The sequence below is a fragment of the Lissotriton helveticus genome, chromosome 3_2 (assembly GCF_964261635.1).
Source record: "Lissotriton helveticus chromosome 3_2, aLisHel1.1, whole genome shotgun sequence".
In the NCBI taxonomy this organism is placed as follows: Eukaryota; Metazoa; Chordata; class Amphibia; order Caudata; family Salamandridae; genus Lissotriton; species Lissotriton helveticus.
This window is the reverse complement of record NC_136062.1, coordinates 462958665-462981013: the sequence shown is the minus strand read 5'-3', so window position 1 is coordinate 462981013 and position 22349 is coordinate 462958665. Positions and strand designations below refer to the sequence as shown.

General features: G+C 43.7%; 1 protein-coding gene across 1 annotated transcript in view; it reads right to left on the bottom strand.

Moving 5' to 3' along the window:
* Positions 1-786: 786 nt before the first annotated feature.
* LOC144826168 (embryonic protein UVS.2-like) overlaps positions 787-22349 on the bottom strand; it is a 177308-nt gene continuing 155745 nt past the window's right edge. Inside the window, 4 exon segments of the mRNA XM_078684562.1 lie at positions 787-821; positions 3171-3393; positions 3897-4015; positions 6108-6333. Of these exon segments, the coding sequence (XP_078540688.1) occupies positions 787-821; positions 3171-3393; positions 3897-4015; positions 6108-6333 (603 nt within the window).

Here is a 22349-nt window from a genome sequence, read left to right as displayed (position 1 = left end):
GTCAGCGGACTCGATAATTCTCGCCTCTGTGCCTACTCTAACCAGGGATCACACTCGGCAACTCTGGGCATTAGCTTGCCTCATCTCCACAACGGCCCCCCACATACGCCGGGGATGCCTGGTTTCACCTTGGCGATACCCAGTAGGGACCATCTCACAGGGAAAGCCAGGACGGGTTCCCCAGCGGTCTACAGAGCAGAGATACTCCTTCGGGAGTCTATTCTAGCGCTTTAGAAACCCACAATTAATTAATTAATTATGGAGCCCCCGCAAAACCCATTGATGTCCCACTGCATTGTTCATAAAAATCATCCTTCCATTGTAGGTAACTGTGAAATAATGCATAATGCATCAATTCCATGAGGAATGTTTTATCTGCCACTTCAATGTCGTTTTCTAGTAGACGCCATTCCATCGCTTCTCATCCCTCATTGTGAGGGATAGAAGTGTATAGTGATGTTACATCTATCGAACATAAGCATGTTTCTTAGTTGAGATGTCAATGTCCTTAAGGATGTTGAGAAATGCAGAAGTATCCTTTATGTAGGTTTCCCAATTTTGTACCAAAGGTTGCAAGAACCAATCCAAATATTGGCCCAATGTTTCTGATAGTGATCCACATGCTGACACTATAAAGGACATCCATAAAGAACGAGAAATACTTGTGAATTTATTAGATGTGGAATAAATGTATATAAGACCACAAGTTCGAAGTATAATTGTGCACTCACCCAACAAAGGTGGAGTCCTCCACCTTTCCTAGCAAATCGTATCAATATAGTGTTCCTAGACAAAACACTTCGGGAAGAGTCGCACAGAAACTAAAAAGATGAAGTAAAGACATTGAACAAAGTGCACCAACGGACCTAGTAATTTTGTATATAGAACAGTCTCACGTTACCCACGCATGGTGTTTTGCCAAAGTGGTGGCACCATAGAACTGGTCCTAAACTACATGACCTGCAAAATAGTCTATCACTTTATTTTATATCTTTATTTCACTTCACATCAGCACAACATTTCACACTTAGTATAATTGAGGAGACAAATGTCAGGTAGGTTGAAAATGCTTGATACACAATTGGCAACCACTGTTGGCGACATACTTCTTACTACATGTTATAACAACACGCAACAGAACACATGTCACAAGTTCAACAAGAGAGAGAAGCAGGAACATCAAAAACTTAGACTCAGAGAGAAACAAATGCAGCACTTAAACAGCCTCCAATTCTTTACGTGGAACAGATGTACTTCCGGGGTCATGAACTTCTGTGAAGCTGTGACATGTCAGCTTCTCCTGGATTAGGCTCTCACTGAAAGTAAATATGAGAAAATACTTATAAATTGTTGAAGTGTGAGAAGACTCTTCCACCGACTGAATAGCAAACTTCACTCACGTTTTCATGACACCCAAAGAATATGTACTGTGCACATTTACTGAGGTGATTTTTTGATCATTCTAAACTATGAATGGGTTTTAATTGTTATTGTGAATAATTGAGCCCAACCCAATAATAGACCTGGTCAGCAGCACTTTGGGATCATTCAGACCCCAGCAGTCAGTGCATGGAGGTTGCTGGGGCTGCAGAAGCACTGTCTCCACCACGCCTTGACAGACCACCCATCCTAATTAGCTGTAATAGTTGTAGCAGAATTATTTTTGCTGCTCACAAACAACCCCAAAACAGATTTATTTCCAATAACAAACAAACAAAACCAATGTCCCTGACATGCAGGGTGTTCCCCCCAGCCATTGGAGACCACTCTTGTTTTTCCCTGCCCGGTTTTGCTATGTCTCCCATGGCAGACACAGGCAGGGCAGATCTGCTTTGGGAGGCCGACCCTAAATAGAGTAGGTTTAATGATGCATCAAAGGCAGAGACATGTGGCAGATGGATTACTGCCAATGGAGGCTGCACCAGCAGTTGTCCGAATCCAAATAAGATGGGGGACTAAGAGTTTTCCCGAGCAGTATCCCACTCATTCACAACAGGACTTCCCATAGTTAAAACGCTGATCCTCCTTGTCTTCCATATTACAATGGTGGGAGAGGAGGATATTTATTAACTGCCACTGGTGCCGGTCTTTACATGGCATCGACAGTAGATGCGATATGCCCTGAAATGCCAATTAGCAGCAGAACTGCATTCCATCAACTGCTAAATGACCCCCTTTTTTCTTCCACTGAAGGGGCAATGACACATGTCACTACTACCAGAGTTAGATGGTGGGAGACAAGGTTATTAATTGGCACTAGTGCCCCATGATAGGTCACTACCACTAGAGTTAGATGCAAGAGATGAAGCTATTTATTTATTTACACTAGTGTCTTTTGTTATAGGCATCCTCAGGAGATGTGAAAAGGTTCAACAGTAGCCACAACTGTATCTGAAAGTGCATATGAATCCCGCACACTGACTTCAGGAGTGAGTGAAAAATTATTTCAGAGATCTCAGGAATTCAAGGATGTTATTTTTTATTAGGGAAACCTATATGTATATGTTAATCCTTTTCTGCTGCTACCTCACCAATCTCAATCACTCACATAGTCGTGTTCATTGATCAGACTGCAACAATCCTCCACATATGGACCTTGAATGCTGAGTATTTAAGGTCAATTTATACTTTCATACTATAGTTTCTCTGCCACTGCTACCCTATATATTGCATCTTGATCTGTGAGCTAAATTGGACAACCCTTCACTAATTGACATCACATGTGATAGCCAAGGTAGGACCTTCACAAAGTAAGGTCCCAGGTGTTGGAACTTTGAGTATTGGTGGACATGTGAGTGGTTTGGCCTTCCAATGCACTAGGGTCACATCCTTATATCCATTCCTTGTACAGTTTGTATCAATATCTTCAACTAACTCCTAAGCCAAGAAAAACACCTTCTTGACCCTTGTAGTTAATGGGTGAAATAAAGGGCCAACTTGTGCTTTTTGTACGCACTATATTCTTGCTAGAGCATTTATTAGCTCTTCTGTGTAGGCTCAGCATACAGCAGAGCGTACAGGCTAACCCCATGAACAGTAAACTAGAGCACATGCCTTGGTTTAACACATGCCTTCTGACACTTCTTCTCAGATAAGAACAAACACATCCCTGCTGTGCTCAGCCTCAGTGATGAAGAACCGGTAGGTCACTTTACTTCAGATAAACTTACCGAAGGTGTAGGAGGCCTGGAATCCCTTCATGTTCAACGAGTCATCACTGTGGAACTGGAGCAGAAGGGAGCTCCCGGTGGAGGTCACTGGTGGGACTATCCTGGATCCACAGTATTTGCCAATAAGCGGGGAGGTGGTCTTGGCACCATTGAAAATAGACAAGTAGTCATAGGCGCACGTTGGATCAGGTTCAACGGCAAAAGATGTGAATGTCAATGAGACCTGCAGTGTGTAAAAGAAGTATATGTTAGCCCTAAATGATACCTCTGTCATGCAGCAGGAGGCAGTGTGCCACAAGGATGAAGACAATGTGACAGCTTTTCTGACCATCTTTATCATGGCAGTAGAGGGCTGTGGGAGGTATAAAAGGAGAAATATGCTTTGGCCCTTTTTTACCATTGCTGTCCTGCAAGCTGGAGGCAGTGTGGCATAAGGAAGAAGAAGCATGTGTTGGCTCTTATGTGCCATCACTGTCCTGTCAGCAGGGACCGCTTGAGTTCAGCGCCTAGACACCTTCATCACCCAGAAGTGGCATTTGATCATCTGAGGGCATGGCAGGCTAGATACATTCTTAAAACATATCTCTGATTCCCTGTTCTGAAAAGTCATGATCTATGCTGCCCTCTCAGTCAGACATTCTAGAAGGTTCTTATGATTCCAGGAACTACCAGGCTTTCACTCTTATTCTCAGTACTAGAATGACATTGGATAGCTCCAGCACTTACCTTGTATCCAGCTGGAGCCAAGATGTAGAAGCGGCAGTCCATGTTGATACGGTAAACTTTGGGGAAGTAGGGGGATGAGACGGTACCTGCAGAGCTGGTGAATGTGCCCCCGCATTGTACTGTCAAAAAGAAGAAAAACAATCTTAAGTCCTCTGCAGCATAGAGTACTAGTCACAAGTGTACAATGTCCACACGCACAAAACACAGAACACCATCTCAGTTTCAGCCCTTTAACAACTGTGTGTCGAACCGGAGCCAGAAGTAGGGTTCTGCCTGCTGCCACTTGCACACTGTTTCTGTCTCAGCTCACATGCCCTCTAAAATAGTGGTATATGGCAAGAAATTGAAGGTATTATTGCACACCTGGGAACCACCTGCTGGCATGTTGAGGTCCTAGTCAGAAAGTATAAATTCACATTTTGGATGATAAATAGAGCTCATGTGAAAGAGTCGTTCTTCCACTAGAGGACCCCACTATCAGACGTCCTTGTCAGTACACTCCCACATCACTAATCATACGTGTACCTATACATTTTGTGCACAGTTTGTTCTTTGCCAACCCCAGATCATCAGTAGGCAAGATTTCCCAGGCACAGAAATAAGAAACAAAATACCACTAATCCTCCCCCCATCTCCCCGCCTCCTTCCCTAGACTCAAGCGGATTATGTCAGCGTACTGGGCCCTCAACATCTCCTTGTATTCCATTGTGGGACTTCCATTGACTCTGAGAAGCAATTACTTCCTGCAGTGAACCTGGTGCCAGCTCACTGGGCATCTACAAGAGGCATTTGCGTCCTCTCTCTCCTGGCTAAGACAGCTTCCCAGCAAGGAACGTACCATTGCTGTAAGAGCCCTTTGAGTCCTTCCTCCCCTCTCTGAGAGTGAGTAAGTAAGTAAGTAATATTTTATTTGTATATGATTAATTAAAATCTTTACAAAATTGTAAAACGTCCATAGTTGTTGTTACTTAAACATAACAAAAATAGGATGCATAAAATTACAGTGTTATTAACAGTTTTATGGTTACCCTCGAGGGATTTAAAAAGTTCATCTAGCATGGTTAAGTCTCTTTCTTATTAGATCAAAGAACTTCACAACTTGACAGTTCAATTTGATGTCGCTAGTAGAGAAGCACAGTTTGACTGCCTGTCTACAGGTCCGGACGGCATGTAGGTTAAAAAATGGACGTAAGAGATTAAACCTCAAGTCCTTTACGCTAGGGCAGATGCAGATCACATGAACTATGTCCTCCTTGCCGGTTTTGCACATGCGACACTGTTGTGAAGGATTGTTTCTCTCCCAAGGTGGAAGATGAGAGTGCTCCAACATCAAGGACCGTACCGTTGCAGTAAAAGGCCGCTGTATTCCTCCTCCCTCTCTGAGAGTGCTCCGACACCAAGGACCAGATCATTGCTGTAGGAGTCCTCTGTATTCCACATCCCTCTCTGAGAGTGGCCTGACACCAAGGACCATACTATTGCTGTGGGAGGCCTCTGAGTGCTCTGAACCCTGTATGAGAGCACCCTGACAACAAGGACTGCACTATTGCTGTAGGAGGTGTTTGAGTCCTCCCTCCCCTGTCTGAGAGTGCCCAGACACCAATGACTGTACCATCGCAGAACAAGTCCTCTGCATTCCTCCTCCCTCTCTGAGAGCGGCCTGACACCAAGGACCATACCATTGCTGTAGGACGTCTCTGAGTCCTCCATCCCCTGTATGAGAGCACTCTGACACCAAGGGCTGTATCATTGCTGTATGAGGCTTCTGAGTTCTCCCTCCTCTGTCTGAGAGCGGCCTGACACCAAGAACCATACCATTGCTGTAGGAAGCCTCTGAGTCCTCCTCCCTATTTGAGGAAGCCTGTCACCAAGGATCGTACCATTGCTGTAGGAGGCCTCTTGAGTCCTCCCTATCCTGTCTGAGAGCGACCTGACACCAAGGTCTGTACCATTGCTGTAGTAGGCTTCTGCATTCCTCCTCCCGGTCTGACAGTAGCTTGACACCAAGGACCGTACCATTGCTGTTGGAAGCCTCTGAGTCCTCCCTGTCTGAGAGTGCCATGACACCAAGGACATACCATTGCTGTAGGGGGCCTTTAAGCTCTCCCTCTGCTGTCTGAGAGCACCGTGACACCAAGGTCTGTGCAATTGCTGTAGGAGGTCTCCGAGTTCACTTCCCTGTCTGAGGCAGCCTGTCACCAAGGATCGTACCATTGCTGTAGGAGGCCTTGAACCCACTGGCGGTGATGGAGCCGTCCGTCACAAACTCCAGCAACATCTCATTTCTGGAAGAGGTGAATATCAGGGGCTGCCTGGTCCCACACGCTTTGCTGAGTAAGACTGGGGCTGTCTTATTGTTGCCATCGTAAATTGTGAGGTAGTCAGAGGCGCAGTTTGTGGATGTTTGGAGATCGAAGGCATCAAACTGCAGAAGAATCTGAGAAGGAAGCGTAATAAATTAGACATACGATCTCCAGAGTGTCTAACACTATCTATCCTTCATTCATGTAAAAGAGTCCTATTTTCAGTTCATGAAAGTTGTACACGGACTACACAGTGATTATGCATTCACTCTCAGACAATACTTGAACCTTTTCATCTTAACTCTTTAATTCATTAACTTCTTCTGTTTCCAGCCTCCATTGTCACATACCTGCAGTTCAATTGTGTGCTCAAAGAGACACCATCATGTTATCCCTGCTCCTCCTGTCTTCTCTCATGGTGCCTCTACTAGGAACCAAACTTCTGCTGTAGCTCAGGTACGTCTTATGAAGAAGTAACACACTGGATTCTTGATTGCTTGTGCTAAGCTGGGGCTGTCAGTCAAGTTAAAGGAGCATCGAAGGGAGATAAGCTGGTAAAGGCTTCAAGAAACATGGTACAGTTGGTTCCTCACTGGGCTCATAGTGAAGGCCTTAGACCTCTGGGGCACTGCCTCTGGATTATCAATAGCCTGTGTTCGTACCTCTGATTGTGAGTGATGCCCAACAGCGGACCATGAAATGCAGAATGTTTCAGCCCTTCAGATGAAATCTCACAAAGATTTCTACGTTAGGAATGGAAGTTCATACTTCTTGCAAGGATTGTACAGTAAAGCAGAGAAATATCATGTAATATCACATACAAAAGCATTGTAGCACAAATATCAACTAGAGAAACATCCTGAATATGTATAGCTAAGTATAGATTTTCAACTCTCCACACGCCTATATATATATATATATATATATATATATATATATATATATATATATATATATATATATATGTGTATATATATATACATACATACATATATGTTTATATATCCACGAGCAATTGTCCCAGACGGGGGGAGCTACTAATAGCTGGTGCTGGCGGCAAGGTTAGGACAGCCTTGTAGTTTATTTCCGAAGCAATTACCCTTCAAAAAGAAAGAGAAAGATCGCCGCACACCACTCCAAAGGTTTTTTACGTTTTATTTCATCATTAGGGTTTTCCCTAATGATGAAATAAAACGTAAACGTAAAAAACCTTTGGAGTGGTGTGCGGCGATCTTTCTTTTTGAAGGGTAATTGCTTCGGAAATATGTTTATATATATATATATATCACTGAAAAAACCATAGGTTATAGACCATATATAGTTAGGAATTAGCATTTACAAAACCTTGAAAATTCACTGAAAAAACCATAGGTTATAGACCATATATAGTTAGGAATTAGCATTTACAAAACCTTATTTTACTCACACAAAACCATTGAAATTCCATATATAGTTAGTTGCACTAACTATATATCGCGCACCCGCAATCCACTGCTGATGATGTCACATATTACATCATTCATGACATGGTCAGTGACATCACTGATGACATCACTGATGACATCTCAAATGACATCACTGATGACATCACTGATGACAACATCCAGTGACTGTATGTTTCTGTAAAGTTAAAATGTGTCTTACATATTGAAGAATGAGTGGAAGTATAAGTGTCTGGACAAAGGATTTAGTAGGTGCATGACTGAATGTATGAGTGAGTGATTAAATGTGTCTCACTGAATGCATGGGTTAGTGACTAAACTGTCTTAATTTGTGCATCATTATGTCTGTTGTTCTGTAAACTGCTGCATGTGTTGATCAGTAGCTATATGATTAACTATATGGGTTACTGATTGATTGTCCAAGTATTTGTATGGGAGACTGAGTGTGTGTGTGGCTGGCTGGGAGGTGTGTGACTCTGTGCAGATCAATGTGTACTTGTATCAATGATTGTATAAGAAGGTAAGTATGTGTTAGTATATGTTTGAAAATGTAAGGTGCTCTATGTTTAACTGTATAGACAAGAAAATGGAAGTGTCATTGATTCTTTACAGGACTGACTAGGTGTGTGAGTAACTCCATGGATGAGTGGCAGACTGTGAGTGTCTGTATAGGTGTATGAGTGCATATGATAGTGTTGTAAAGATGAGTGATTGTATGTATGAATGATTGTATGGGTGAATGAGTGAATGTGTGTGTAGACATAGGAATCAGTGAGTGCGTATGTAGTAACTAGTATTGGTGTGTCAATAGTTTCAAAAATTATACTCTGTATTTAACACTGGGTGAAACAGAGGTTATATTAAAATGTGAGGAGATGCATTGTATTGTCACATGAATGATATCATCAGTGATGTGGTCATTGATGTCAAATGAGATGTCATCAGTGATGTCATCAGTGATGTCATTTGAGATGTCATCAGTGATGTCATCAGTGATGTCACTGACCATGTCATGAATGATGTAATATGTGACATCATCAGCAGTGGATTGTGGGTGCGCGATATATAGTTAGTGCAACTAACTATATATGGAATTTCAATGGTTTTGTGTGAGTAAAATAAGGTTTTGTAAATGCTAATTCCTAACTATATATGGTCTATAACCTATGGTTTTATCAGTGAATTTTCAAGGTTTTGTAAATGCTAATTCCTAACTATATATGGTCTATAACCTATGTTTTTTTCAGTGAATTTCATTGGTTTTTTAACAGCTAATATCTGTAGCTGTAAAATGTATTCTTCTTTAAATCAAAAAATATATTTTATATGTTTATGAATAATTTTTTTTTTAAATATTTTTTTTTCTTCGTTCCCGCTTCGCGAATCGGGAAGCTTCCCGTTAGCTGACCTTGATGCCGCGAAATAGACCGCGAGCCGGTAAACGTTTCTTTACCGCAACTGCCGCGTTAGAAAACAACATCGTGACGCCTCCCGTCCGCATGACGTTTCACGTTGTCGCGTGATACGTCATATGACGTGCTACGTTAGCGAACTGGTACGCGAAGCGAGTCGCAAAGCGCAGGTTTCTGGAAGCAAACCGGGAGGCCCTGCAAAGCGCTTAACGTAAACACAGCAGGTCATGTGACTTGGTAATAACACTTTTCATTGGTTCATTTCACTTTTGGTTTCCTAATGATGTAAGACTAGGTCATATAATCTAAAATGAACACTTTTCATTGGTTGAGAACTCTTGTTTTTCCCAAATGATGAAAATCCCTCCTTCTTTCCTCACTCTGACTTTCATCATTGTGAGAGAAAGACCCTTTGTTACCAGTGAGCAATGGCTTCTTTAGTAGCTTCAGCTGGTGCTTCCCCACCACCTCCACCACATCCAAGGAAGAGTGGACCACCTGCTCAAGTTATAATTCAACAAGAAGAGGAACAGGACGACGAGCACGAAGAGAGGCAGTTTTTGCCTGAGGAGCCCAGGACGTCTCACCAGAAAGAAAACTTCATTTGGCAATTTTTTAAAATTCCCAAAGGTCAGAAAAAAGTAAATGCAAGATACGTAACTTGCCTTATATGTCAAGATAGACTGTCCAGAGGGACCGAGAAAAAATACAGTTTCGGAAACTACACAATGCATCGCCATATGACTAGGTGGCATCCTAACAACTACAGTGCTGCACAGTTTCGGAACGACCTAGATAATCTCCCTATTATGGCCAGAAGATCTGTTGTACCGGAAGTAACGGGACCAGAGGGCAGGGAGATGGTGCCAAATATACAAATGAGATTTGGTGAAGTAAAACACGTCTGCGTATATTGCGATGGATTCATTTGCTACGGACAAAGAAGCATCACTCTGATCAACAGAGCTATTGACTATCATATGCAAGTTTGTACGAAACGCCCAAAATAATAAATACTTTTTTTTTGTTTTGTTGCTCCTGTTGAGCCCTTTACAATGAATCGTTTTCATTGCCCCCTCCAAGAAAAACCCAAAAAAATATAAAACTGTTCAGAAAAATTCAAAAAAAGTAAAAAAATGTTCAGAGCAATAATAAAAAAATATAAAACAACAAAAACAATTAAAACAAAAGTTCTTTTCAGAACTACCTCCCCGTTATTAAAAAATTGGTACAATATTTGGAACTGTGCCAACCTCTATTTCTCGTAGTTCGCTTCCCAGTTCGCTCGCCGGTACGCGAACCGGAAGTGAACCAAAAATTTTTTTTTTAAAAAAGAACAGTAAGTATAAGGGAAGGAAACAGACACTTATGTTAAAAGAAAGACAGCTATAAGGGAGTAAACTAGAGATACTATTACCCGTAATCCACTGCTGATAATGTCACATATTACATCATTCATGACATGCTCAGTGACATCATCAGCAGAGGATTGCGGGTTTTTTGGCAACGTGCCTTATCCACGGTTTAATAACGCTGCCTTTTGCTTTATATAAGTTTTCAAATTGTATGAAATATATACCAATAGGTCGTTATGAACCTTTAGGTAGTGCTTTTCTTCATAAGGTCTGGTCGCTTCCATACACATACAGATGTTTCAAAGATGATCAAGAAGTTTATCTGAATGGAGAGGAATGCACTGAGACGCCACATCATTCACTAATGTGTAGGCACATACAGTTACACGGTTCATGCAACAAACACCGACCAAATATGGCTTGCGTGTTGCAAGGCACGCCAGTTCCTGCTATCATCCCCACGTTCAAGTTGTTGGAAAATGGTAGTTATTTGATGCTCAATAATGAAGATTGTTCTGGGTTAATTAAAAGTATTCCTTTTATCGTAACAGTAAGTGAACGGGTTATTTGCTGCAGAAATGTTCTATTTCCTCCCACACATGAACATAGGGAGTTTTCAATCTCGCCACAAATACCAACCTTGGGAGCAGATTTCAACGGCATGGCAAGAATAAGAGCTCTTTTGTCTCAGAGAGAGGTGGCCTTGAGTTCGGCCCGTGAAACTTTCGTGCTTCACATAGCGAACACCCGTACAGAGGTGCAGACCCTTTTCAATACAGATTTGCCTTTCCATTTCAGCAAGATGGTTCGGACTATCTTTAACGCGTCCTCCACAAAGGCCCTGGTTCACTCTTTTAAAGTTGTTACCAGTGGGCTCGTGACTTCATTTGAGAAAATCTTTGGAGTCATCCCTGCTTTCTTTCATTCTATTTTTTCCACTCTGCTTCGTGGATTCCCATTTTTACTTGCATTACCAGCGGACGCTCTTGTGCTTTTTTACATTTTTAAATATGGATGTCCCTCCTGTGCAAGCTCCCGCCCTGCAGCTGCTGACACTGTTCCGCAATCGCATGCTAGAATATTATGGCACAATGCCGTTGGCGATATTAAGCACGGCATATGGATTATCTTTTCGATTCTCCTACTTCACCTGTGTCCAGCCTGTATTTCACTGCCTGACCTGTGATTTCGATTGGGCCATTGATTTGTGTCTCTGCGGACCGGTTTCTCCTGACGTCGACTTTAATCAGCTGATGACTCCTATCATTACTCACGAGTTGGTTTGTCCTGGCGAAAGGATTATGGCTGTGGCATTGATGCATGGACTAATTGGTCTCTGGAATTTACTGGCGGCAACACAGTCTTTCTTGGAACAGAGCTTTCTTGAAAACCCACGAGCTGTCCTCTGATGGTGATAGAGGATCCGGTGCTGGGAGAGCACGTATGTTCTTTTCCGCTTTTAAATTGGATGGCTGAACTCTTTTCGGATGAAGACGGTGACTTCCTATTGGAGGCTGTTGCAGCTTATTTTGCATACACAGTTATGTCATAGACCTTTTTCATGTTTGATATGCTGAGTACTAGCATTTCATTGACAATTCATTGACTTATTTGTCAAGTTTTTATTATTTAGCTTGCCTATTGGCTTAAGACTCGATAAAGTACTTGGCTGTTTTATTTTTCTTTAGCATTAAATTTTCCTAGTTTTTAATGCTTTACCTTGCGGACCGTCCACATATAACCTTGCAATCTGCTCTCATGAGATGGCACTTCTATTATCTTATTCAGTTCGTTTCCGGATCATGGGGAGGTGTCATCTAGGTCCTGGATATCTTTACACCGTGTTAAGTTAGCATGGGCTCATTACCGGTTTAAACGCCATTTTTCCTTTTTTGCAACTTCTGCACACGACACTTAGTTGTTGCTTTAGCTTTCAACCTAGTAGTTCATCGTGGTTTACATGAGAATAATATGTTATTGCTCTACTATCTGCTTTGCTTGTTAAACTATATCTGTACAGCGAGTGCTGAAGTTTCAAGAACAACACGATACAGAATTGTTATGATGTCTGATCTCCACGAATTCATACTCATAACATAAGTGCAACTTCTGCCAATTCTGGGCATGAGGCGGGTTTTATATTGCTTTGCCGAACACACATACACAACACTTGATGCGGTTCACATGAAGAGAGAGCTGCTGTATGCTGATGTGATTCCTTCAAATCTAAGACACTAAAGTATGGGCACGCCCTAAACCAACATAGAGAGACCTTCTTAGCAAATAATATAATATGTGTATTAGGGAGGGTGAGATATAAGCAGCCGCGGGCCGTGGAGGGAGTTACGGTGGAGCAGGGAGGCGGGGAGGGGGAGGGGCAGGGTGGAGCCCTCTCCACCCTGCCCCTCCCCCTCCCCGCCTCCCTGCCCCACCGTAACTCCCTCCACGGCCCGCGGCTGCTTATAAGTGTTGCTAACTCTTATTCATTTACAGCATGTTAACATACTGTCACCATTCGCTTTTTATGTACTAGTAACTATGCTGGTAATTTTGCTACTGATAATATGTGTACTTGTATTATCTAAGATACTACGCCTGAGAAGACGGCATTAGTAAATAAACATTTCAAATACACATGTGTTCTTCTTAACTCCATGTTCTGGTTTCTAAGAAATATATAACGACCGACTGTTCATGAGTTCCACGTATCCTGAGGTACTATAAGTTCATATTCTGGATTGTCTAAACATTGAGAGTTTGTTATATCCAATGTGACACTGTACCTAGCTTGCTAAGGGGTTTTTGATTACTAAGGTGAGTTTTGGGACACCCTAATTCGCCGAGGTTCCAATCCTCTGTCCACAGTTCTGTGTGAGAACAGAAACCCTGCGACAGGGGCACCCCCGACCCTTGCTGGAGCTTCATCACACTTGCGATACAACTCCAGCAATGCGCCACCTTTACGGCACAGATACATCACGCATCTGTGCTGTTTTTGCCCCATGATGCGCCGCATTGTAAATGCAGCACACCATAGGTGACGGAACAGCGGCACAGAATGACTAACACATCCCTGGTGATGCGCCAGTCATCATAAGTCTATCCCTATGCTTCTTATCTTGTTAGAGATGAACCGCCATATGTATCATCAAAGTTTTTTGCATTTCCTAAATAGCGAACTTTAAGGAATAAATAGCGATTCTTTACCATTCCTAGTTTGCGATGAGCTATTTGCTAATTACAAATTACCCATTCATTTCCTTCATTTCCATAGGGCGGTTGGACTCACTTTTAGCTCGAACGGCTGAATGGATTTCCACGAAACTTGGCAAAATTGTAGGGACTGGTAGCCCGATGTGCCTTTGCTATGTCTCAAGATATATGCTCCAGTGGTTTTTACGAAAATTAACTTTGAAAAATATATATTGGGCTACATTGGCCTATATATATGTTGGAGCCCAAATGTAGCCCAATGTAGCCCAATGAAGCCCAATGAAGCCCAATGTAGCCCAATGTAGCCCAAAGATGGCCGCCAGAGACAAAAAAAACAAATGTAGCCCAAATATCAGCCAGATGTAGCCCAACTATAGCCCAGTGACAGAATGACCAATCAGCTTCGCAAACCTCCGTTACGCGAAGCGGAGCGCTGTTACAGATATATATCTTTTTTTGAACGTTAATTTCTCAAAATCCACTGGAGCACATATATTGAGACCTAGCAAAGGCACATCGGGCTACCAGTCCCTAATATTTTGCCAAGTTTCGTGCAAATCCATTCAGCCGTTCGATTATTATTATTATTATTTTTTTTTGCCCCGCGGGGCCCTTTTAAAACCTCCACATCAAACCTAGGGGGTCAGCGAGGATCTACTATGCCCCCTTATGGTCATTTGCCCCTTCGCTTTGGCCTCCTCTTGTCTCTCGATCCTACCGAGAGACAAGATGGCGGCCGCTACGGACTGTTTGGAATGTTTACAGACGCCGGAGAACCAATCAGCTTCGCTTCACAAAGCTCCGTTGCGCGAAAAGTCCGCGAACCGGAGCGCTTCCCGGTCCGCTGTTACAGATATATATCTTTTTTTGAACGTTAATTTCTCAAAATCCACTGAAGCACATATATTGAGACCTACAAAAGGCACATCGGGCTACCAGTCCCTACAATTTTGCCAAGTTTCGTGCAAATCCATTCAGCCGTTCGGGCTAAAAGTGAGGCCAACCGCCCTATGGAAAACTCAATGTTAAAAACACGTTTTGGGACCCACCTTTTTTCTCAGAACCCCCCTTGACGAACCCCCCCCAAATTTCCAGGGGCTGCTCAGAAACAAAATGTTCCATTTTCCAGAAAATTTCAGCCAATTCCGTCCACAAACGCCAAAGTTATTAGACATAGAATTTTCAAAAATCCCATAGAGAAAAAATCCTAACTATATATACCTACTGGCGACCGCCAGTAGGTAATATGTTTATATATATATATTTATTTATACCCTTGGTTTGTGGATTTGTTGGCGTGCATCCTGATCATTGGTGGTGCGGGAGAGAGGCGATATGATAAACGTGAAAGAAAGTGGTGCAATTAAGGTTGGCAAAGGCTGTGAGAGCAGCCGAAACACGTTCCTGTATATGGTAGACATTTATTGGTGATAAACCCTGCACAGAGTCCAGGCAACCCTTAGTGATAGTGTAAAAGAGCCCTGATAACCAATGCTCTCAAGGGTGTATTTACCACACAAGTCAGTCAGTGAGAATCACACAGGAATGAACCACACCAATGTTAGAAAAATACTGCAGCATTTATAACAAACCAACACTAAACAAGTTTAGTATATTTCCACCCCGGAGATATGCATACACAAAAACAATATCAGTACAAGAGGTAAGTAAACACATAAAAACACATAGGCCCCTATGGTGGGGCTAAACTGTTAGACTTGGCATCTTTTGGCATGTTTACCCTAAGATTTTTGCTTTCTGACCTCCCGGTTTTGACTCTGTTTTAGATGGCATAGTGTTTCGGCGCACTTTTCTCACTGCTGACCAGTGGTAAAGTGCAAGTGCTCCTGTGGTAAAATGTGTTATGGATTGGTGTTTCCATGATTTGCCTGTTTGATTTATGTAAAATTAACAATTGATGGACAGAATGCAGAACATTGTCAAATATTCACCCCAGTACAGAGATCTGGGCCTAAATCCATCATTTTTTTGCTCATTATGCCATTCCAGTTTGGACCCAGCCAAATGCAAATCAGTCTTGACCCTGCGCCCAATGGGAACAGTCCAGCCGGAACTGCCTGGCCAGGTCCTCCCTGGACTGGAAATAAGCATCCTACGACCGGTATCGGGCTTTCAGCCATCATCACGAGGATAGCTTGACTCCTGTGGCATGGAGAGCACGGGACCCACGTCTGGGCATACCCGTCCCACTCAGGGTGACAAACGCAAAAACAACAATTGATGGACAGAATGCAGAACATTGTCATAAATTCACCCCAGTACAGAGATCTGGGCCTAAATCTATTGTTTTTTGCTCACCATGCCATTCCAGTTTGGACCCAGCCATATGCAAATCAGTCTTGACCCTGCGCACAATGGGAACAGGCCAGTCCAAACTACCAGGCCAGGTTCTCCCTGGACTGGAAACAAGCATCCTAGGACCAGTTTCGGGCTTTCAGCCCTCATCAGCCAGGATAGCTTGAATCCAGTGGCATGGAGAGAACGGGAGCCACGTCTGGGCATACCTGTCCCACTCGGGAGGACAAATGCAAAAATATCAATTGATGGACAGAATGCAGAACATTGTCATACATTCACCCAGTACAGAGATCTGGGCCTAAATCCATTGATTTTTTGCTCACCATGCCATTCCAGTTTGGACCCAGCCATATGCAAATCAGTCTTGACCCTGAGCCCAATGGGAACAGTCCAGCCTGAACTCCCAGGCCAGGTCCTCCCTTGACTGATAACAAGCATTCTAGGACCGGTTTCGGGCTTTTAGCCCTCAGCAGCCAGGATAGCTTGACTCCAGTGGTATGGAGAGCAATGAACCGACGTCTGGGCATACCAGTCCCACTCGGGGTGACAAATGCAAAAACAATTGATGGACAGAATGCAGAACATTGTCATACATTCACCCCAGTACAGAGATCTGGGCCTAAATCCATCGTTTTTTGCTCACCATGCAATTCCAGTTTGGACCCAGCCATTTGCAAATCAGTCTTGACCCTCCGCCCAATGGGAACAGTCCAGTCCGAACTGCCAGGCCAGGTACTCCCTGGACTGGAAACAAGCATACTAGGACCGGTTTCGGGCTTTCAGCCCTCATCAGCCAGGATAGCTTGTCTCCAGTAGCATGGAGAGCACGGGACCCACGTCTGGGCATACCAGTCCCACTCAGGGTAACAAATGCAAAAACAACAATTGATGGACAGAATGCAGAACATTGTCATACATTCACACCAGCACAGAGATCTGGGCCTAAATCCATCATTTTTTTGCTCACTGTGCCATTCCAGTTTGTTCACAGCCATATGCAAATCAGTATTGACCCTGTACCCAATGGGAACAGTCTAGCCCGAACTGCCAGGCCAGGTCCTCCCTGGACTGGAAACAAGCATACTAGGACCGGTTTCGGGGTTTCAGCCTTCATCAGCCAGGATAGCTTGACTCCAGTAGCATGGAGAGCACGGGACCCACGTCTGGGCATACCCGTCCCACTCGGCGTGACAAATGAAAAAAACAACAATTGATGGACAGAATGTAGAACATTGTCATACATTCACCCCAGTACAGAGATCTGGGCCTAAATCCATCGTTTTTTGCTCACCATGCCATTCCAGTTTGGACCCAGCCATATGCAAATCAGTCTTGACCCTGTGACCAATGGGAACAGTCCAGTCCGAACTGCCAGGCCAGGTCCTCCCTGGACTGGAAACAAGTATCCTAGGACAGGTTTCGGGCTTTCAGCCCTCATCAGCCAGGATAGCTTGACTCCAGTGGCATGGAGAGCATGGGACCCACGTCTGGGCAAACCCATCTCACTCGGGGTGACAAATGCAAAAACAACAATTGATGGACATAATGCAGAACATTGTCATACATGCACCATAGTACAGTGATCTGGTCCTAAATCAATGTTTTTGTTGCTCACCATGCCATTCCAGTTTGGACCCAGCCATATGCAAATCAGTCTTTACCCTGCACCCAATGGGAACAGCCCAGCCTGAACTGCCAGGCCAGGTCCTCCCTGGACTTGAAACAAGCGTCCTAATGTGGAAAAGTAAATTTTGCCATGTTCTGTGTCCCTACGTGTTCACCATCCTATGTTAAATGTGCATGATCGATATGCATATGTATTCCCTTATGATCAATTAAAGACGCAATTCCAGTTGTGTCCAACTCTAGTATGCCAGTTTCCAGTCATCATGAAAACTACGAGTATTAGGCCTATGTAAACCAATGTTGCCACGTTTCACAGTGTGCAAGTTAATTCATTGAATTGTCCCCGTTTCTAGGCCTCAAAAGGGCCCGGACACCAGATTCAGCTCCTGTCTCCTGAACCCTCTCCGAGGAGCGATACAGCCCCCACCTGTATCCCTGACCCTTCACTTACTTCCTGCCTCACAGTGCCCGGCTCGGCCTGGCTCTGCCTCCCAGTCTGCCAAAGAGTATGTTATGCTTCTAGTTATCAGTCCAGCCCTCCTTCTCTGCATTCCTAAGCTACTGAATCGCATCAATAGTTTCCGTCATGGTCTAGCCTTTATGTCTCCATGTAAGAGAAATACTGTATTAATGGTCATTTAATATTCCTCAATACGCACTACATGTAGAATAATGCATGCACCAGTCTTAGAGTCTGTTAGCCTTTGCCCTGATAACTTTTGGATTCTATCAACATGTTCTCTAAACACCAGATACCAGATAGGTTTTAGGTACATGTCGCTCTGACCCCGCAGACTTTAGTCTCCTCTTCTAGTGCAGAAGTCATAGCCCCCAGTTCCTCCTGGTAACACGTCATTGCCAGTTTGCGCGCACCACTAGGTCAGAGGTCCCAGCTCCTCAGGTAGCCCCCTCCATGTTTCCGCCCCATTTGTGACACATTCTGTTACGTTTACATCACATGTCTATGTATACGCCCTGTACACGCCTCTTGTTACACCTACTTTCTGCCTTATCTTTCGCGACTGCTACGAACCCCGCCCACTGCTACGCCTACTGTATTGACTATAATGCAATTGTTTTAGTATATATATGTTATGCACTGTTATTAAAGTTGCTCTAGCCATTCCAGATCCTGCCCCCGGCAGCTGCCATCCTATTCCCGTGCAGGTTGTCCTGTTCCTGTCCTTTATGCTTTATTAAAACCTGCAAAACTCCAGCTACCTCGAATCTTGACTCTTATTTATTGAGCTATCTGTTTATATTGTATCCAGTCAAAAATAGAACCGGTATTTAATTATTTATTTACCACATAATGGCGCCCGAATAGGGACTTGCCCTTTCCCCACGCGCCGGAGAAGCCACGCAAGCCCCCTGACCCTCTGCAGCTGTGACGGAACCATACCGTGCACGTGCAGATATTTCTGCTTCAAGTATCCCTCAGGCCCACGGAGGAGACGGAGGTTGCGGTCCAGCATCCAGACGAGGCGGTGGAGGAACGCGGCGAGTCCCGACCAGAGCCCAAGCCGAGAGTCCAAGGTCCGAGGTATCCGGAGGCCCACCCGTAACTGAAGTCCGAAGTTCGTAGTCCGTCGTTGTAGCAGTCCAGTCCAGTCCGAGGCCTTCCGTTCTTGCTGCCCGGTGAGTACCGTTGCTGGGGTAGTATCTAGACAGGGTCAATTAATTTGTCTCTGGTCCGTGGGTTTGGGTACGCAAATCCAACACGAAGTGTCCACGTAGGTGGATGCGGGTCCTGACGTGTCTCTTTATGAGACCGGTATGTTTCGTACTGTTTCAGCAGTGCATCTAGTAATTCTAGTAAGTTCTGTTCTCGAGAAATTCTTGTGTTTCTGTTCTCAGTATTCCAGGTAGTATTCTGCCCGAACTTGTTATTTTAAATGTTATTTCATGTGTTTTCAATGTCGTGGTATGAATGATTTGTTTTTTCAAGTCATTATTGTGTTCATTGTGTATTGTATTGTGTCCAGATTCCAGTCTGAAATCATGCCTCTGTTCTCTAAGTTACGTCAGTTAAAAACCAGAAAAGGGCTGCACGAGGAAGCAGTCCCTGTCCCGCCTAGGGACAGTCCAGGTCACTTTATGTATCATAAGCATGGCTTAAGTGCCATAATATATCTAGATTTATGGTCTGATTATACCAGACATCTCGAAGAGAAATATAGGTGGCCTGTATCAGGCACATGGGATGCCGAGTGCATCATGCGAGTAGAAGAAGCATTATGGAAAAAGAAAGCCAGACAGTCACAGAAAGATGCCATCGAGTTATGGCGCAAAGAATCTCATAAAAGAACCGAAAAAGAAATCAGAAAAGCAGAATTAAGTCGAGAATCCTCAGAAAGAGCCCAAGAAAGGGAATTAATCGAAATAGGTGAACGAGTTAAAGCCGAACAGTCAGACAGACAGAGGAATGCCCTTATTAAGGGTATGTACCCTCTTCTTGCCGAGGGCTTGCCAAAAGCAACCCCAGAGGCATCCAGTAATTTTCCGCCATTAGTTCCGATTAAGCTACGTCACAAACCGACCGCAGCTGATATTTTTCTCTCGTCCTACTTGGACGACACAGTCCCAGAGTATGCAAATCCTGTTCCGCCTGCTCCTGTAAATAATGTAATTCCTGTTCCTCCAGCCACCGGGGCACCCGTTGCAGCACCTGTTACGGTACCCCCGGTCCAGCATACAGTACATGTACCCGCTACATCAGTCACTCTCCCAGCCCGTACAGTACCCACCGAAGATTCCAGTTTAGGAGCCGCGGGGGGAGGTTCTCCTCGTACCCCGCCTCAACACAGACGTACGACGCTACATGAGCTAGCGTTACAGCGTACACCCAAATTTCAGTCAGTTGCAGATATCAAGCGAGCACTTACCGAATGCCGTTATGATCCAGTCCCAGGCGATGATGACATGGTCTTGTATTCATTGCGTGTAAGAAGGGTAACCGAGTATTTGGACACCCTGCCGAATATGAAAAGTTATCTAGACAGAATATATCATTTCATCCGTACAGGAAGAGATCCAGAAAGTATTGGCGACACCATGGTCCAAAGAAAAGTCGAGATTCAGCTCATGATTTTAAAGTTTTTAATTAATTGTTTAATAAGGGAACAAGATTATCCAGGAAAAGATTCAGAAGAAATGAAAGTTCTGACCAGGTGGAGTGACCATATAGCCGAGGGAAAACACAAGACACTAGCTAGTATAGAGAGTATGTACAAGAAAATCCGTAAAGAAATAATAAAGTTACACGAGAAACGAGAAGCAACACAAGCAACCGAGAAAGAAAATGACTCTTCTACTGAAGAGGTAGACGACGAGAATCCCACCAGAATAGCGTATGTAGGTAGAACTAGACTTTCCGACCGACATTCACGTCTAGACTACAAGAAAACTGTTCCTTCTCCAGTACCAGAACAGTGTTCTCTAGAACAAGTATTCCAGGCTACAGATAAAATCCTGAAATCACGAATAGGTTATAGTGAACTTAGTACTATGCATGAACAAGAACTAGCCCGATCAGCGGTCCGATGGACTACTGATTCTACCACGTTTCCAGACGAAATAGTGGCACAAATGTTTCTGAAGCTGCCCCCAGCCGAGCAGCGACTGGTGGGTATGTATATGATCCAGCACCTCATCACATTGTATGAGGGTCAACATTCTGATCCAGGTCCGTTACATGATGTTCTGAACGAATTACTCCAATATAGATGGAAAGGTCTAGGTACCGATTTAATTAGTATCATTCTAGAACAGCGCCACAAATACCGAACGTTCCTGAATCCGCATTTTGTTCATGTCTCACCCCCCGAAAGTAAACCATTCTACATAGACAGACAGCATCCGTTACGAGAAGTGCACCCAGTTAGGACAGCGGGTGGTGATCTAGAACGAGTATTTGTTTACACCCCGATTACCAAGATGGAACTCTTAGAGATGAAAAAGTTAATTCCCTGTCATGATAAAGATCCAGCAGGGTTCCACCGTGAATTAAAAGACATGCTCCGTATGGGAGAATACACGTATCCTGATATCATTAAAATGTTAAAGGTCCTGTTGCCTGCGGGCATATATGAAAAGCTCAAGGAAAAAGAATGGGAGGTGGGAGAGAAAAAGATAGATTGGACGGCTTTAGAAGCTGAAGACAAAACACGTGTACCAGGTACCGGTCTAGGAGATAAATGTAAAGAATTACCTGAGTTATTGATACAAGTTTTGCCAAGATTACTAGCCACGAAAAAGGAAGACTGGGATGCAATCTCAGCCTGTAAACAGAAACCAGACGAAGACACTAGTGATTTTTATTCTAGATTCGAAAAATGTTTTATTATTAACAGTGGTTTGAAGACGAGTAGCGAGTCATACCCTCATCTTTTTTTTACTAAACTAGTCGAGAATTCAAGTCCACAAGTTAAAAATCGAGTTTTGAAAGTCGAAAGTACCTGGCAAGCTAATACCCCGTCCCAAATGCTTCAGATGCTCCAGTATCACCAGAATAGAATCAGAGAAGAGCAAGAACACGAAAGGAAACGTATGAAAGACACGAAAATGAAAGTATTAGTTGCACAATCCGTTCCTCAAGACAGTCAGAAGAGGCGTCCGAATCAAGCCAGTCATCCTGCAGTTCCTGTTAAAGGGACCTGCAATTATTGTAAACAGCCAGGTCATTTTATAAATGAGTGTGCAGTTCTGAAACACAACATAGCTACCGGTAAGACTAAAGAAAGACCACGCCCGCCTAGACAAGAACAAGTCTCACAGACTTCCC